This window comes from Semicossyphus pulcher, unplaced genomic scaffold (genome assembly GCF_022749685.1).
Source record: "Semicossyphus pulcher isolate SPU_LCO1_2020_fin unplaced genomic scaffold, fSemPul1.0.p SCAF_8, whole genome shotgun sequence".
NCBI lineage: Eukaryota > Metazoa > Chordata > Actinopteri > Labriformes > Labridae > Semicossyphus > Semicossyphus pulcher.
The window spans coordinates 9,376,378-9,395,463 of record NW_027211759.1 but is presented as its reverse complement, the minus strand read 5'-3'; the positions used below and the strand labels follow the sequence as shown (position 1 = coordinate 9,395,463).

At 40.9% G+C, this 19,086-nt stretch overlaps 2 protein-coding genes across 2 annotated transcripts; both read right to left on the bottom strand.

Annotated features, from left to right (window-relative positions):
* Window positions 1-9,664: 9,664 nt before the first annotated feature.
* Window positions 9,665-13,714, bottom strand: cdkn1bb (cyclin dependent kinase inhibitor 1Bb). The gene is made up of 3 exons (XM_069686519.1): window positions 12,980-13,714; window positions 12,630-12,733; window positions 9,665-11,226 (listed from the first exon to the last, which is right to left on the bottom strand). The coding sequence occupies exons 1-2, from the start codon at window positions 13,419-13,421 to the stop codon at window positions 12,642-12,644; spliced, it is 534 nt and encodes a 177-aa protein (XP_069542620.1). The 5' UTR covers window positions 13,422-13,714; the 3' UTR covers window positions 9,665-11,226; window positions 12,630-12,641.
* Window positions 13,715-15,509: 1,795 nt separating this feature from the next.
* yars2 (tyrosyl-tRNA synthetase 2, mitochondrial) lies at window positions 15,510-19,086 on the bottom strand. The gene is made up of 5 exons (XM_069686998.1): window positions 18,299-19,086; window positions 17,533-17,700; window positions 17,260-17,415; window positions 16,879-17,049; window positions 15,510-15,871 (listed from the first exon to the last, which is right to left on the bottom strand). The coding sequence occupies exons 1-5, from the start codon at window positions 19,084-19,086 to the stop codon at window positions 15,712-15,714; spliced, it is 1,443 nt and encodes a 480-aa protein (XP_069543099.1). The 3' UTR covers window positions 15,510-15,711.

Sequence of the window (19,086 nt, the reverse complement as noted above, 5' to 3'; positions counted from 1 at the left end):
TTTACATTCATTGTGAGTAAAAACAGCGAGCTTAGCTCATTTTAGTGTGAGTAATAACAGCTAGCGTAGCTCATTTTAATGTGAGTAATAACAGCTAGCTTAGCTCATTTTAATGTGAGTAATAACAGCTAGCGTAGCTCATTTTAATGTGAGTAATAACAGCTAGCGTAAATCATTTTAATGTGAGTAATAACAGCTAGCGTAGCTCATTTTTGTGTGAGTAATAACAGCTAGCTTAGCTTATTTTAGTGTGAGTAATAACAGCTAGCGTAGCTCATTTTAGTGTGAGTAATAACAGCTAGCGTAGCTCATTTTAGTGTGAGTAATAACAGCTAGCGTAGCTAATTTTAGTGTGAGTTATAACAGCTAGCTTAGCTTATTTTAGTGTGAGTAATAACAGCTAGCGTAGCTCATTGTAATGTGAGTAATAACAGCTCATTTTAGTGTGAGTAATAACAGCTAGCGTAGCTCATTTTAATGTGAGTAATGACAGCAAGCTTAGCTCATTTTAGTGTGAGTAATAAGAGCTAGTAAGCTCATTTTAGTGTGAGTAATAACAGCTAGCTTAGCTCATTTTAATGTGAATAATAACAGCTAGCTTAGCTCATTTTAGTGTGAGTAATAACAGCTAGCGTAGCTAATTTTAAACTGAATAATAACAGCTAGCTTAGCTTATTTTAGTATGAGTAATAACAGCTTGCGTAGCTCATTTTAATGTGAGTAATAACAGCTAGCTTAGCTCATTTTAGTATGAGTAATAACAGCTAGCTTAGCTCATTTTAATTTGAGTAATAACAGCTAGCTTAGCTCATTTTAGTATGAGTAATAACAGCTAGCGTAGCTCATTTTAATTTGAGTAATAACAGCTAGCTTAGCTCATTTTAGTATGAGTAATAACAGCTAGCGTAGCTCATTTTAATGTGAGTAATAACAGCTAGCGTAGCTCATTTTAAACTGAGTAATAACAGCTAGCTTAGCTCATTTTAGTATGAGTAATAACAGCTAGCTTAGCTCATTTTAATGTGAGTAATAACAGCTCATTTTAGTATGAGTAATAACAGCTAGCTTAGCTCATTTTAATTTGAGTAATAACAGCTAGCTTAGCTCATTTTAGTATGAGTAATGACAGCAAGCTTAGCTCATTTTAGTGTGAGTAATAAGAGCTAGTAAGCTCATTTTAATGTGAGTAATAACAGCTAGCTTAGCTTAATTTAGTGTGAGTAATAACAGCTAGCGTAGCTCATTTTAATGTGAGTAATATTGCTCACATTAAATGTAAATGTTTCCATTTCATGTTTTTTCGCTCTATAATCCCGATTAGAGATAGAGATAAGGTTGAAAGTCAGTTAAAGATCCCTTTATTATTGTTAATTAAAAAATTCCATTTTAAAATCAACAAATCAAAAATTAACATTTTAAGACTAACAAACCTAAGAGGAGCTGTTACTCTACAGATCCAGGACACCAGGTCTACCAGTCTATATGGTTCACATTATGTACCAATGATGGCCTTAGAGGTACTTCATTGTTGCTCCAGACAAAAAAAAGTCACATTCAAAAAACAAGCAAACAGGCTCAGCTGGTGAGCGGGTGGTGGTCGTCCGGCTGTGCGGTCGTGCCTGCCCACCATGGGGGTGCATGGAGGCCACCTGTCTGAGGCCCAGGCATGTTGAGGCCCAGCCGTGCTATATGAAAGCAGATATGGGTCAACAGGTGTGTGTGCATGTGTGTGTATGTGTGTTTGTTCTGTGTCAAGCAAGATTGTGACAAACAATGTCAGCAGCAGCTGATGCCAGCCTCTCTGTCAGGAGTCGTCCCTAAATAGCCGAGGCCGGCAGTTGCCTGAAGGACAGTTGTTGCAGCTCTTTGCCGTGCCCCAGCATGCACCTCTTTACCATAGAATATTTCACATTCCCATTTTTGGCCTGTAAGTATAAAATGCACTGCCCCAGTTCATTCTAATTGGCTCACAACCATCATAAAACACCTAATAAACACACACCTGTGATCCCATTAGGCTCAAGTATTAATGTGATGAAAAAAGAAGAAGTCGTAGCTCATACAGAAACTTAAAGGGAGTTTCTTGGAAAAACAACATTCAGTATGTGTTATAGAATTATTACTGGCTATTGAAAAAAGAATTTCCACCATTTTTATGATTATGGTGAGTAGGCAGTTTGGTATGAAAGTGGGTCTACCAAGGTCAAGCTTCGACACTGCTATTCAGGTTACACCTAACAGCACTTCTAAGATGTCCAAATCACAGTTAAGCCCTCTTATTACTTAAGTATTGACTTGGTCTCCATGGTTATCTTGTGGGAAAAGCAGCAGTGTTAAAGTTCCTCATCCTAAATGGCCTCACATCCCCTCGCATCCCCTCATCCCCATCTCAGAAAACTGGTTTTCTATGCAGCCTTTCACCACAGCAACAGATACAGTACGCCCTTTGACCCCTTCTCTGTTTGGTCCGAGCAGGCCGACATCACCCGACGGGATAATAAATCAACCAAAGGCCAGGAGGTTAGATTGACCCCCCGTGACCTTTGCCCTTACGAGATTTCCCTCAGCCATATGCCTGTGGCTCACCCTGCCCCACCCCTCTCTCCCCGGGACCAGAGGAGGAAAGCTCTGCAGCCAAGAACAACAGCACAAACCGGGACTCAGTTTCACATCCTGGGTCCAGCCGGCCACAGAAACCCCTCCCAGCGCCGGCTATGCTAACTGTGACTGCTGCTAATGTGTTGTTACGGCTGCTGCGGATTTGAGCAGAGGTCTGTGCACACTTTGAGGGGGGTGTGGTAAGGAGGGGGCAAAAGGAAAGCTGGCTATATAGGTCATATTATTGGGGACTTTTCCCCCCAGACAGGGAGAGAATTCCAGGCTAGAAACTGGAAGGACTTCAGTGGTGCGCTGGGGTTTGGCCCGCCGAGGCAGAATGTCAGGCATGGTGGACAGCTGCACTACGGAGCTACTGTAAGAGAGAGAAGGGGGGCTGTTATTTCAAAACAACACAGATGTGATATACTGTACAAGCTTTGGACATCACTCTGGTGTTATGTTTAGAGCTGTGGAGGTATTTTTAATGAGAAAAGGGAAGTGAAAAAACAAGAACCCAAAGCCTGAGAATTACTTGAAAAACGTGTCAAGTTTGGTTTCACTCTTACACACGTCTTACTACAGAGAACACAAATTCTGGGAAATGACATGTAAAGAATGAGGTTACAAGCATGATGAAGAGATATGGTAGATGCAGTTTTATTTTCAACTATTATCCACGATCAAAGTACCTATGAACCTCCGTCTAGTCTGTATATTACAGTGTTTTTAATAGACTGAATACAGAGAGTAAAGTGTGTGAATTGTATACCTTCTTTCTTTCTGTTACATTTTCACAGCAAAGCGGCTTCAAATCCCCAAAACAGCAACACGGCAATCTGCAGAGAGTGAAAATTGAAAACAGAGTGAAAAATTGAATATTGGGGAAGCCAATGAACCACATTCACGGCTGTCCAAAAGCAGAGGTAGGTTTCACATGCTTGAAGAGTCTGCTTTTCTCATCAAGGCCTGTGTTGGAGAACATGTTCACTCATTCTTATGGCAGGAATCTTTTCAACACCAGAACCGAGGATTGTGCGCCGCGCAGAGGCCCCACGAGCCTCCTGATGAGGGCAGCAGAAGCAGGACAAAAAAAAGAAAAGGTTAGAAAGAGGTATATTCATATGAAATGTGGGCTGCTTTATTGCTCATGAAAAGTGGAAAGTTGATGCATTGCTGGTGCCGATCCAAAACAACCCTAAAGACAATTTTCCATCTCGTGTCACTTTAAGCGGCAGTGTTTCCCTGTCATTGGTTTAGACATTAAGGACAGGCCGGCCTGCTGCATGGGATGTAATTCCATGTATACTGTGGTCAGTGTTGTAAGATGTGTTTTGACTGACTGGAATTATCGTCCAATTTATTAGGCCATAGATGAAAGTCATATGTGATGTAATTAATTGGATCAAAAGAATTTCTACATACGCAGTTTCCAGCTTCTCTGAGGACATTTCCTTCCTTCTTGAGTGATATCATTGTACAATCAGTGAATACATTTGAGAGCAGTCTGACAAAACAAGAAATTAGAGGATTTTTTGACATCTTAATGAATAATTAAAGCTCCTGTGAAGAACTTTCGGTTTGTGTCGACTTTGGCGCCCCCTGTGGTAAAGGCTGTACCTCTCTGCTGATTTTGTCCTGTACATGCTTAAAGGGGCCATATCCTTTCCTTGAATATTCTCATATTTGCATTGGTTTCACATTTTTGGGTGTTTATTGTTCACAGTGAAAAAGTAAAAATCGGCATAATTAAAAAGGTCGCCTCTGAAATGGGCCCTTCAGAACATCTACCAATGACTGTATATATAGATGGACAACGTGTCTCTTCATCTGCTCCCATTGTACGAAATTGATGCCAAAATAGCCCCTGTGATAGGCGCTGCCATCTTGCGATGTTGACGTCATATGGAGCCAGAGACTGTGCAGTAGAGATCAGCGAGTGAAGCGGCCGTGGCCACTTCCGCTAACCCAAACACACACTTAACTTACCGAAAAAACAGCAAGGATCCCGCATGTTTAACAGCAGAATAGCTTCTGTAGTGATTGTTTTAGTTACGTTTCCACTCGCGAATCGTCCTCCATTCTGCTCACCCGGAACTGATCGGCTGCAGGAGCCAAATTTGTCAACAGAGCTGTCAATCATCATTTTGACAGCATCAAATAACTAATTAAAAATAAACTTGTCAGAAAAATTAACACTTGAACGTGAATCAGCATGATAATAACTAGCTATAATGACAGAAACCATGTTTGAGAAAGATTTATTTGGCATGTATTTTGATTTTATAGTTTGACCCATGTCCCATCTGTTAACATGGAGGGGCGGGCTTTATGACCTATACTGCAGCGAGTCAGCAGGGGGCGCCCGAAATGTTTTGGCTTCACTTTTAGGGAGCTGTCATGTCGTCCATCTTTTTATACAGTCTATGGTTTCTACGTAGAACCTTGCTTTCGCTGAAATCAACCAATTGTCATTCACTGTCATTCACCTGGCTGCCTTCTTGCACCCGCTTGTAGTCAAGTCGTTATTCAATATTTCAACTCACCATTCTGATACCTCCTGGCGATTCTGGCTCGTACATATAAGGCCGAATAACCGATCCTAGAGCAGCCATGTTTTCTACAACTTAGGAGTGACAGTGCACTCCCCCACGTGGCATTGCACACGTGGGGGAGAGGCTACGCGGCCACTCCAAATACTGACAGCCAATCATGGCTAAGGTCTAACCTTTGAATGGCGAAACGGCTTGTTCGTTTCAAGAGGAAGAGGAAGCTCCAAATAATAATTAAATTAAAATATGTATATCATTTTTAAAATGAAACAAACTTTACCAACATGATTCAAAAACACACTGCATTGCTTAGTTAAGCTCCTGTGAGGAACTTTCAGTTTGTGTTGATTTTGGCGCCCCCTGTGGACAAAGCCGTACCTCTTATCTCTTTGCTGATTTTGTCCTGTACATGCTTACAAAAAAATCTCATCCTGCTTTCTTTAACAGTCATATGTATCACTTTAAATTTTTGCCCTGGAAAATGTAAAAAAAAAGGCAGCATGCAGTTAATCGCTTCATCTCACAATTACCCCCCTCCAGCAGTTTTGAGGCATTAAAAATAACTATATAGAAATAATCGATCTTGTGGCTGTTGGTCTGGTTTGCTTTTGTAGGTCATAGAGAGTCATCAGAGTTAATTTTAGTCAGAATTGTTTAACCTGTGCAAAAGAGAACATGGACAAAAACAGAAATTAACAACAGACACACAATCTCCACAGAGAAAAAGTTGTTAAAAACAATTTCAAAGTATTCAAACTATCCTGTGACCCCACATTTTAATGCTTGTATAACATGGGACCAGAGAGCACAGAGAGCTGGGCAGCTTTTGCAGTAGAGCTTTGTAGATAGTGTAGACTGCACTTTTTTTTATTTGCTAAAGAAGATTATTTACTTTTATATAACACTGAATGGAATCTCAGTGAGCTTGACAAACACAGTCCTCACCATGGGGAAAAAAAACTGTCTATCTGCCCTGCACAGATGTTTCAGTTGGAAACTCTGCCTCTATTTCTCGGCCAAATGCATCTGAACGCATCCTTGGACATTCCTGATGGGATTACAGGGCCAGGTACCATCCACTGGTCAGGAGAGAGAGAGACACAGAGAGAGAGAGAGAGTGTGCAGCACAGCCCGCCTGTTTTCACGTCTCGCGCTGCGTGCTTGAGCAGATTTGCTTGATAAAAGATAAAGGCTCTTTGATAGGCTGCAGGTGCGCTGCTTTAATGAGCATTACCACCACCACCACCGCTAACCCCCTCCTTTTTCTTCCCTGGAAAAAAAACGCACCACAGACGCATCTGCACATCTGTCATTCGATGCTCTGCAGCATCTCCCTGAATTCCCCTCCCCCTCCCCTCTGCCTGTCACTCAGCTCCAGACTCTCGCACCGTACCGCAGCGTTTGAGGAACCGAGGTGACGTCAAAGCTTTTCAATGAAATAGTTTCCCTGTATTGATGCAGCTTTACCGGCACACTGAATCCAACTGAGTTGTCCGAAAAGCATCCAAGCCCCACCCACATTTCAGGCGGACCAAAACACTCAGAGAAACAGGAAAAATATAGTAATTCAGATGAAATTTAGCCTGCTCTCTGCGAGTTGGAGGCACATTGCAGAAAAAAGAAACAGAGGGAGAAAGACAGAGAGAGAGAGAGAGAGAGAGAGGGATGTTAGGTGTTTGTTTGTGGGCACTTGCTTTCCCCTCATTCAGAACCCGAGGTGCCAGGGGAATAGCTCGATGACGTGGGTTGTGGTCTGGGCAGGAAACACGGGGAGGAACTTGTGACTTTATATTAAGTGGCGGGCGGTTAACAGGAAAAGATAACCTGTTTCTGTTGATATAGCGAGGAAGTGTGAATTCTTGGCACATGCGAGATGTCGCAGGCCGACGAGGCCTTCCACGTCTCTGATTGAGCGGCTCACTGGAATTTCCTCGAGTTGTGTGTGGTTTTGTTTGGGTGGCTGTGATGGAGTGTTGCAGGAATGCTTTCAGGGACATTCCTGCTGTAAGAGAAAAGGTGTTTGTCATCCAAGGAAAGATACTGTTGCATCACGGTGGCCACACAGTGTAAGCCTCATTATCAACCTCTTTGTAGCTGTGGCTGTGTTGCTCACAAACGAACAGTTTAGTCCGAGCTAAGGAAAAATTACTCAGTGCTGATGAGACACTTTTAACATGGAATGATAAATGTGATGAAATTGTGCTACACGCGAGGCAGCTCAAACAATACATTTATTGAATTCAGCTAAAATGAATTATATATAATTTTAATAAAAGTGTACCAGATTTTTACAAACAACATAACATTGTGTAGTCACTCTGTGTAATTATTCCATCAGTGTGGAACGATTGAACCTCCCACTGTCTGCAGAAATAAGAAAATGCCCGTGTTGCACTCGGTAATAACAGGTTGTCCTGTTACATCATTCACATTACAGTCATGTGCTCTTATATGGATACAAATAATGCCATTTTAAACACCTATAGCATGGGATTGCTCTCTGCAGCCATGCAATGCTCACACTCTGACACACACTAACACACACACACACATCAGCATCAGCATTTATAACTGGAATTATAACATCATCCTGAATACAAGCAATTTATTAAACTTTTATTTTTTACTATGCTTTGCTTTGTTATCATATATTTGTAATATACATTTTGAATAATTTCCTGTCGCCATCTGTGCACCCGACATTTTTTAACTCACCAAATCCACAATATGCCTGAAAAAGGTTTTTTTATTTTCTCAAAAATCCTTTAGCCTATTTTTAATTGTAAAAAAAAAACGCTGTCATAATTCGGTCATAAATACCTTTAAAATATATATATATAATAAAAAGTAAAAAAAATATTTAATTAAAAAAATTAGCAGAGAGTATTTAAGACTTCTGATTTTGCAGGTTTGATGAAACACTCCTCCTCCTTGCCTCAGTCCAATTAATAAGTCACCCAAACAGACACCCGGTCAGCCATTAAGTCACACAGTCAGACAGCGAGCCACTGAGTCAGTCAGTCAGTCAGTCAGTCAGTGTGCTGTTGGTGCAGGGTGGAGGCTTGTAGACGGGCTCTTTGTCTAAGCAGAGAAGCCCCAGACACAACAGTGACCAGCCCCGGCCCCTCACAATGGCCCTCCACACAAAGGCCCACACACTGGGACAATGGGCCGGGCTCAGAGTGGGGGTGTACGGCTGAGCTGAGGTTACCCACCTGCACACTTCAGGACCAGACCCCACCTCCTCCCTAATCTCTCTCTCTCTCTCACACACACACACACACACATCTCCCCACCCATCCAGCTTTAAAGAGGTGCCGCAGGTGTCTTCCTGTGTCTGTGGCACAAGGTGGAAACGGGGAGATGCAGCGCAGCGAGCGCTTTAATTTGGGTTTCACAGCAGAAGATGAGCCATGACAGAGACTGAGACACATGTGTGGTAAAGTTTCCTAGAGGTCAAAGGGCGTCTGGCCTCGGATTAAGGCTCTGCTGTTGGCGCACATCACTCACTGTGACAAGACATTTTTATGTGGAAGGAAATATAAATAAAAAAAGAATATAGAATTTTCCATTAGAGAAAAAAATGTAGTTTTGTGGCTATTCCAGGTTTTTTATGCAGTTTTGTAATATTTTTAACAGAATCTCATGAAAATATATTATAACAAAATCTATCACAATAAATATGTATTTAAAATATTGTGTCATAAATAGATTTAAATATTCCATTTCCAATTTTAGATTTTAATAGGAAGTGCAAAAATACACATCTAATACACAACCTAAGTTGGGTGCAAAACTAGCCTACTCATAGCACATTATATATTTATATAATTTTTTTTCAATGAGTTACAATAAATGTAAAAATATTTTTAGTGGCAGGAAAAATTCAAGATAAAAAATATAATTCCAAACACACCACACGAGAGTCACAAGTGAACACACAGCCTCTTTTGCTCTCCTCTCACACACTCACTAGATTACACTCACTCATATTCACACACACACACTAACACAAACAGAGAAATACAGATGCCACTGCAGCCAGTAAAATAGTAAAAAATAAATGATGTTGCAGTATTTTACCTTGCAGTTAAGGATCGTATCCTGAGCTCAAAGCTCTTACATTTTTTTTCCATTAGAGTCATTCCCATGATAAGTTACTGAATGTTACTGGCTGCAACAAGTGGTCTGCTTTCCCCATCCTCCTTTTCATTGGATGACTCAAGTGTCAATCATCAGCCCGCTCAAACGCTGGAGGATTCATATTGGGAGTGTCACTACATTGTACCAGGATGCCTTCATGTACAGAAATACACCCACACAGCTGCTGCAGACGCTCTGCAGCTCCAAAAATATGTTCAATAATGATGAATAAAATATAATTACATTTTACCTTTATTTTTATAGGTTTAGCTTGCAAATGTGATGTTTTAATAGATAAATGTAGCAAACTATGCATGTGTGTGAGTTTACACCAAGTGTAAAAAGCAACCACAAGTCCACAGATCGATTTAATTTTCTCTTTTAATTGATTGCAACACATTTTATAACCACAAATGCACATCAAATATTTTTTTCAGGCTCAGTTCGCAGCCTTATTGATAAGAAAAAAAAACTACCAAAAAAAAATATGCTTTTACAAAATAAGACAATTATAATAAAGTAAATGCCACTTTGGATAACCGTAATCAAAAACCCATTTTTTATTCTACATAAAAAAAAGTTTGACATAAATAAGTTAGTATAATTTCTCAGTGTTTTTACAAAATTATGTACATAGGTACATTGCAAAGATATACACAAATACACAGGCATGGTGACTGCATTTTCTGAGACGAGCTGTTCTCTCTCTCCGTCCAGGTGTACACTGGTTCTCTTTGAATATAACCCACACTTTAAGCAAATAAAGGGAAGCTTTTAGACACTCACATTTGCATCCTCAGCAGGCTCACAACATCGGTGAAAAAGTACAAACATACGTGGAAATTTAACTCGAGGTTATCACAAAGTAACACAATGTGAAGTCAATTTAAGGAGCACGGGCGGTGCTGCTGGCAACTGAAGCAACCATGTATTTGGTTTTGTAGGACATTCAACCCTTTTCATAAAATCTCCTGTGTGAGGAGCATTAAGGCTGGAACAACAAAAAGGAATATAGTCAAAGAGAGGATGAGTTTAAAACACAACCTGTGCAGTTTGTTTGTATGGTCTTTGTCCTTCAATATCTGAGTACCTCAAAACTCCAGAGGAAACTAAACACACCATGACAATGTGGCTGAGGCGTGCAGGAGAACTTGAGAAAAAATAGATCATATTCCAGGATTCAAATGATGCTAAAAGCACCTTTCACAAAATAAATATTGGGCAAAAAAAGGAAGTCCTTACAGAAATATTACTTTTATTCCCCCAGGGGGGATATATCTTCTAGGAGAACCTGCACTTGATGACACAGAGGATGAAAAAAAAGGAAAAAACAACAACAGATGAGCTACATTTGTACCGTTCTTCACTGCAGAGTTTGGAAGATGACGGAGTGAAGATGCACTGTTAAGAAACTGTATGATTGTGTTTTAAATGTAACAAAAAAGAGGACTGTTTTAAAGTCACACTGCCTTTAACCACATGAAATAATAAAAAAACAGAACAGCATTTTGGAAACATGTATCAAACTACACTGCAATTCTTCAAGTCAAATCAAAAATTCACACCTTTTTACATAAAGGATTTGTGTTCAAATCATAATGTTTTTTTATGTGCTCGTTTGGAGAGAAATATAATATTATAATATGTATATTTATTTACACACAGGTAGTAAAAAAAAAGGAGCAAAAAAGGAAATCAAACCTAATTGCACACTGCTACATAAACTGCTTTTAGAGGCAGTAACTTTTTTTAATTGAGTGCCACAACTTTAGTGTTTCTATTCAGTGCTTCAACAGCGTCCTCCCCCGTCTTCAGGAGAGTTGATATGTTTCTGATGCTGTGTAGTTCTTCTTCCAAGCAAAAAAAAAAAAAAAAAAAAAAAGTCAGCCAACACTGAGGTTTCCCCACGTAAAAAAGGGGAACTACATCTTCGGCTCTGTGGGGAAAATCAGATGAAAGAAAATATTAATAAAGAGGATTTAATAAAGAGGCTGTGTGAGGTTAAGATGAAGTTATGATACTGGGCTTCATGCAGCACTTCCACAAAGACAGAACATTCGTGCATAGAAATTTTGTACTGCTGCTTGTCCTGCACTGTGACAAAAGAGGAGGAGGATAAAGATGTAAGTGTTGGAGAGTATGGCGTGTGAGACTAGTCCAGCAAGTGTTGTTGCACTACACTGACAGTTGTTGAACTGATGCAAGAATTGTTTGCTTTTTCGTTCATACGACCTATGCAAAATATTGCATGTGCAAAAAGAGCAATAGCTGTAATTTTACATACACTTTTGCACTATTTTATCCTTATAATAATTCATATGATTTTTAATGGTGGCTACTATGAGGCAAAAAAAGCGACTGACATGCATGTAAACGACAATCTGGTGGTTTTTTAGAGAGCTAAAAAGTCTTTGCGTTTCTTATTCGTCAAAAACAACGTGTTCTATACATTTCAGTGTGCTAAAAAAATTGCATGCCCTATTTAAAAAGACCGTTTCCACAAATTAAAACAACACAAATAGCCGAGTTTAGGTTTTATCCTGCACTGACAGCTCCCATCCTGCCACGACAATGCACATTTCATGCCTGTTTCCCTGCGCCGTGGCCAACAAGCACACTTGATCTCAGACCTGCGCGGCTCTTCTGCACACTCTGCACCAGCACAGACAGATGTGTGTGTGTGCCGTAACATTAGTGTGCAAAGTGTGTGCAGCACTCTCTCACACACACACATACACAGGAGACACACAGAGACCAGCCCCTTCCCGTCCCTGCTCTGCTGTGCTGAGCTGAGGGCAGTGGCTGCTGACGTGTTACTACTACACTGTTGTTCAGCACTTGTTGTTTACAGTTCAGTCGGAAACTCTGGCTCTTTGCGGCGTGGAGGGAAAAGGTGTAAAATGTGCAGCCACGTTTTTCTGGTCTTACTCTGAACTACACATATGCATCGAAACCGGGTTGAGTGAGAAAAATACATCTGAAAGCGTTTGTGAACTCACCACCTTTACTACTACTACCAGTACTATATGAATGACAACGCCAAGAGAGTATTTTGCTTGTCAAAGCTGTACACCTTTTTAAAAAAAAAATTCAAATTAAAACCATTTTTAACCTGAGCAGCAAAATGGAGCAAAAAAACAATACTGATATAATGCAGTAAATATATTTTTTTCCACAATAATAGTATTTTGTTTTCATTTGCATTTGTCTTTCAACAGCTGGCAGAGGGAAACTACGTTTGCTGCGCTGAAGCTGCAAAACAACCAGCTGTACTTCCACCACGCCAAAGCCCATTTAAAAAACTGACATTTTAAGAAAAGTTGTTAAAGAGTTGCTTACCGATTCTCGTCCTCACGTTTGCCTCTTGGGACTGATCTTTCTGGGTGTGTGTTCTGCAGAGTGGCTCAGGCTTTGAAAGCTAACCTCATCGGAGACCGAGGGGTCTGCAAAGGCAAAGTATACCGTCAGTAAAACAACTGAAAAGAAAATGATAGAAAATTATGTCCATTTTTGACTTTTGTTCTGCATGTCCTACCGCCCTCTTATAAGTATTTTATAAGTATATTTCAATTTTTGAGCGAATTCAAAATTATTTTCGGCGACATAGCACCACTGTGATGGATATGATGCAATAAGCCCCAACCTGGCTCCCTTATTAAATAGTCGTCATTATGTTGCAAATGTAGTACCGTGACATGCAGGTCTTTTCCTCCGCCCGGTGCACTGCTCCTTGCACTCCATCTGCGCGTCAGACCTGTCGCTGTCCTCGCTCGGAGCCCCAACAACACAGTTATGATTCCCATTTAGATCCACATTGTTATTCCCAGCAGAGCAGACGCCCTTCTCCCTCCGCGGCTGCCTGTTGTAGAAACTCGGGACGTCTTTACAATCCACTAATTCCCACTCGAACCTGCCGTTGGCCAGCGGCGTGTGATTGGCGAAGTCGAAGCCCCACCTGGCGGAGTCAGCCTCTTCCATCTCCCGCAAATGTCTCTTTAAATCCCTCTTTAACTCTTGGTGATCCACCGGGCCAAAGAGGCTTCTGCACAGCGATGGCTGCGGGGGATCCGACAACCGGGGCTCCGTCCGCTCCAGCGTCGGGCTCCCGTTTGATAGTCGCACATCTGACATTTTCCCCCCAAAGAAAGGCGAATTTTTTCAAACAGCCGGGAGCGTCCAGTTTTTACGAGAAAAACACACACACAACGGGTATCTCCTTGTCGCTGAGCAGGATCCAAAACAAGCGTAAAACCACTTATGCCATGCATATGTCGAGCTGCAGACGGTGACGCCGCGGTGTTTGAACGCAGACAGTCGTCTCCGCAGATCATCAAAACAAAGTGCACAGGAACAGGAGCCGCTCTGTCAATCCGTCCGTAGTGAGAGAAACGGCAGACAAACCTTCTCAGTACCCAATATGGCGATTGAAAGATGTACTAGGGATTGAGAGTGGAGCTTAACTGGGGAGGGGGGAGGTAAAAAAAAAGACTGAAACAGAGCTATTTAAACGCGAAGCCGCACGCTGATTGGTTCAGAACACTTAAGCCCGCCCACCTCCTTAAGGTGGACCAGCGAGCAGCGGCAAGCTTGAAACATCCAGCACGTCTGTATGTTTCACTAAATCCAAGTTTTTCGTCAAATGTCAGGCTGCTTTGACAACAAAAACAACACTTACAATGAAAACTGCAACTGTTAACATGTCCTCATTAAGTTACAAAGGATGACTCATTTGAATAAAATAAATTAATAAAATAAAAAATAGATACATATTTTTATTTTGTCTAACAAGTAAATTGTCATTTCTCTCAAGGTTACATGTAGGTTTTCATCAAACAAATAAGGATGAAAGGGATAATTTAAATAATTAAAGCTGCTGACATTGTATATAACAACACATTGTATACAACAAACTAATTCACAATAATATTTATCTGTTCATTGCACTGTTGTCTCCTGTCTATAAGTGTTGCTGTTTTTTAAATAATGTATTTATATTTGATGTATATATATTTTAATACTTTTAATATATATTTGTATCCATAGGCCTGTATATAGTAGTTTTAGTTCTTTAGTGTCTAAGTGTTTGTGTTACCTTTGTCTAACCTGTCTTCCATGTGTAGGGTTTGAAACATTATAATTAGTTTTAAATTCAAATTACCTCACTGCCTTTCTTGCATCTACAGCCGATGTTTTTTTTGTGGAATAAATATATTAAAAAACATGAAATAATTAATCTGTTTACTATACTAAAAACAACAGCTGCAACAACAAGCAAGATTTGGAAAAATACGTTTTTATATGTATATATTTAAAGTTGTGATGCTTTTTATCATTCCACCTTAAAAGAGATGACATTTCTGGAAATACACAGGCTAAAGCTTCAAGGTGTGGACCCTTGGCTTAGAGTAGGCATCCTCTCAGTGTCAAAACAATCCACTAACAAAAAATATAAATCTGCAAATTGGGCAAATGTGTATCTTTATGAAACAGTATTTCCACCAATTCTCTGGAGGTGAGAGGGGTAAGTCAAGGTCAGCACACACCAGACCTTGTCCTCATCTCCACCGGCCCCCAGGAGAAAAAGAGAAGAACAGATGTACGAGGGGTAGAAAGGCACACACTTGTCCACAATCAGAAGACTCTAAATAAATAAATAAAATACAATCCAAAAAGAGAAACACAGACTGACAGATAAAAGTCCTGATTGCTAGTAAGAAGTAAGAAATTGTTATTTACACCACAGTGAAAACCCTGCACTTAAAGTGAAAATCTAAAGCCAATCAGGAAAAAATATTCTAGTAATCGAAAATTCCAAATTTATGCAATATAAAAATAATATACAAGCAAGATATGAATATTTTCAAATGGACCTAAAACCTTTTTGTTTTCTGTCTGCACAGTTTACACCTTCCACCACTAAGACAGAAAAAACAGCCACATCAGAACAGCTGTTGGCCTCATGTTCACATCAAACTGAATGAAACACTATGTGCTTAAAATAGAACCATAACCTGTTTGCGAGAAATGATGCAATTTAGTTTTAATGCGAGCAATTATTTACCTATGGGGTCACAGCAGGGTATGTGGTGCAGCTGTGGAGGCCTGCAGCATCAACGTTATGATCGGGACGATGCTGCCCCCTAGCGTTTACTTTGCAAGGCAATTGTAGCAGCACAAAGTCAGCAGGCAACAATCTTTATATTAAATCCTTTTTAATATCATTGCTTTAGATAAATGTCACATCTGTACACATAAATATTTATATGACAATCACAGGAAATCATTGAAAGTTAAGGCTATGCCATAAATCCATAATTTCAGTCCATCCACATCTCCTCAGTGACCCTGCAAAGGTGTGATCCCCTACCTTCCCTGTCAGTCCATCATAGGTCAATCTGGTCCCTTAAAAGAGAAGACAGGCTCAGAGACTGAGCCACTTGATGATGTAGAAGTTCCTCTTGCCCACTCTGAGCAAGGTCAGTCCATTGGATAGGATGTGGAGTTTTGGGATCAGTATCTGCTCTGGTTTTTCTGTCTGCTTGTGGTTGATCCACACCGCTCCCTCTGAAACCATTCGATACCTGCACACAAACATTTTACCAGACAGTTAGGTCAGGGGTTTCTGAACATAACCTGTCTGAAATAGCCAGGACTTAATCTTGCACTGCTGCAAAACAGTGCAACATTCATCTGACAGATTAACAGCTTAAATAAAGAAATAGTTTGCTGAAATTCTTCTGATGGCTTGTTCTGCATTGAAACACTTCTCGCAACACTCTTCAATCAATCAATCAAATTTTATTTGTATAGCGCCAAATCATAACCCTTGTAAGACATTGCATAGTAAGAATTAAATCCTAAATACCACTTGATTCATAAAAAGTTTTTTTTAACATAAAATATTATTACCCATATAATCGTTTATATTTTATAATTGTTTATTTATTGAGTCAATCATTACTTGAAGCTCCACATGAATATGCACAGCAAAGAAACCTAAAGCAGCACATAAGGCAGGATTTGGATATGCTAATAAAAATAAAAAGTCTGTTCACTAAAATTGTAAAAACAAAACAAAAATAATAATAATAATGACAATAATGAACATATAAATTGTGTTCTTCAATTATTTCTTTATAATTCCCTGTTCTTAAAAGTGTGTTGCCGTCCAATGAAATGCAAGTGAACGGTAGCCTAATTTAGCAGCAATATTTGTTTCCAGACCAGAGAGGTCGGTGAGTGCAAAAATCAGTTTGATAGCTGCCAATGTGTTACAACTGTTCGTTTAAAGGGACGAGTGTCCTTCATTTTCATAGCAAACAGCAACACATTAGTTTACCGATAGTTCAATAGGGCATGCAACAGGCCCAGCTGAAAGTGTTTTAGAGTGCCCTCTGCTGGATCACAAGATAAACTACGTCAAACAGGCTGTGGCACTTCTAGTCTCCAAGTTTTGAATTTGAATTTGAATGAGTCACCACTTTAAAATGTGAACCTTTTCTGAATATATGTATCTTATAATAGAAACACAGGATTCCTGGATAACGTAGCTGTCATAAAGGCTTACGTTAGAGGCCCCTCTACTCACCCTTTGGGTCCCTCTGGGATGGCGTTGATCCTGCGGCAGGCGTCTATCACTGAGGTTCCCGGCTCCAACAGCAGCTCATGAAAGGGAGCCTCCCTGAAGAGCTCCTGCAGCTCCTCATCACTCATCTCCTCCAGAGCCTGCACGCTGCTTTGGTACAGAGCTTTGGTACACCTGCGATGATGACATTAAAAACAAGTTACCTTCTCTGAATAAATGAGTTTACTCTTGAGTTAACGATTTTTTGTGTCTTCCTCAGTCACATGTTTTTATTCTTAACGAATTACTGCAGCCTTGAAAAGGTCAGCCAAATAAATCATGCATAAAACTGTGAGAAAAAATGTGTTCCATAAAACAGCACTAAATTCCACGCCGTATTCTGACCTCTTTGCGCTCTCGAGGCCCTCCTTTCCATGCACCAGCTTCGTCACCTCTGCAGCCAGTCGTTTATGTGCGAGGCGTTTACCTGGATCCTCTCTCTGCTGCTCCATCAGCTTCTCGATCTCCGCCAGAGGCAGGAAGGTGAACAGCTTCAAGTACCTGCAAAAAAACCACACAATATACCTCAGTGCACTTTAAACCTATATTCAAAGTACGTTGTCAGATCTTGCACCATTATCTTTATAACAAAATAAATCAGGCTTTATTTTAACTCACTGTTCCACGTTGGCGTCAGGCTGCCGGAGGAAGAACTGGTAGAGTTCAAAGGGAGACGTCTTATCTCTGTTGAGCCACACCGCGTTGCCTGCAGTCTTCCCCAGCTTGTCCCCCACGGAGCTGGTCACCAGCGGGATGGTGAGGCCATACACCTCCTCACTGCTCACTCTGCAAACACATGCACAACAACAGTTGGATGTTAAGTGTGGGAATTTCAAAACATATTGGTGCCTTTTCACATGATTCATCGTTAACACATTCTCGTCAAATTAATGATTTAAATACAACTACAAACTAAGAAAAAAAGAGACAGGAGTTGTATGTGTGAAGGGTTTGGTATGTTCAATGTGATAGCAGAACACAGTTCACTATATTAGCATTGATATGATGATTTTGTATGTTTGCCAATTATGAAAGTTGTTGACTGCAAAGTAACTACTTAAAGCTTAAAAATTGAAGATAGCTTTACTGTGGATTCAGGTGACATTTTTGTTTGTCAGTGAGGCCTGAGACATTGTCAAATTGGTCATAATGAAAGCTGCTTGGTATGTTATGTGTGCAGAATTTAATAGTGGCTCCTGACAAGTTGTGCAGGAACCTTAGTTACACTTTTAGTGTGTATACAGTAATCCAAGAACGATTATATGTTAAATCAACAGAATTTTATACGAGTTTTGGCACACTGTGTTCTTAACATAAAAAAACAGAGTTACAGCAGCTGGAATGACCAGTAATAATGTTACTTTCAGCAGGGCTGGACAATTACTTATGAATGAAGTCATGGCCAGACATCAAATTGCCCAGCTGATCAGATCCCCCGAGCTGGATCTTGCAGCCGTATATTTGGTTGAGGTGGTGGAAGTCATAAGCCTGGAACACCTGGTAGGTGAACTCAGTCAGGCTCATGCCGTCTGCGCTCTTCAGCCTGGACTGGACGCTGTGTCGGCTCAGCATGGTGCCCATCCTGAAGTGCCTTCCTGCCTCAGACAGAAAGCCTATGACGCTCCGGTCCTTGTACCAGCTCAGGTTGTTCAGCACAGTAAAAGTTCCCAGCTTCCTGGAGCTGTCGTGAAAGTGCAGTTCATGGTTGGTGAAAATCCTCTGGATGCTCTCCCGGATGCTGCGGGTGCTCGCCTCAGCAGCCTCCGCGGATATCCGCGCCCTCTCGCTCGTCTTCCCGCTCGGGTCTCCGATCTGTGCCGTGGCCCCTCCGAGCACAGCGAGGACATGGTGCCCGGCGTTTCGGAAGTGAAGCAGGCCGATGATAGCGAGCAGGTTGCCCACATGGAGGCTGTCTGCTGTGGGGTCAAAGCCGCAATAAACAGTCTGAGCACCAGACTGGAGCAGCCGGGGGAGCGTGTCCTGCGCTGCGTTATCTGGGAAAGATCCCTTTAAGACACCGCGTTTATTGAGAGAGAAGAGAAGTCCGTTATGTGCAGAAGAAGAACAGTGAAACTTAGACCTAAGTGTGAGACAAAAACTGGTTAGCCTTGGCAGAATACAGGCTCTATGCCGCGATACAGAACGGCAGGTCCTCGCCATGGAGGCAGCCAT

Bases quoted from the DNA above. Each gene is read 5' to 3' on its own strand.
- yars2 (XM_069686998.1), bottom strand. From the start codon at position 19,086: ATGGCTGCCTCCATGGCGAGGACCTGCCGTTCTGTATCGCGGCATAGA. The intron at 17,416-17,532 runs GTGAGTTAAAAT...GTTTTTTTGCAG, and splicing joins CCTGACGCCAACGTGGAACA to GTACTTGAAGCTGTTCACCT. The intron at 17,050-17,259 runs GTCAGAATACGG...TCATCATCGCAG, and splicing joins GGCCTCGAGAGCGCAAAGAG to GTGTACCAAAGCTCTGTACC.
- cdkn1bb (XM_069686519.1), bottom strand. From the start codon at position 13,421: ATGTCAGATGTGCGACTATCAAACGGGAGCCCGACGCTGGAGCGGACG. The intron at 12,734-12,979 runs GTACTACATTTG...TTGCCTTTGCAG, and splicing joins GAAAAGACCTGCATGTCACG to ACCCCTCGGTCTCCGATGAG.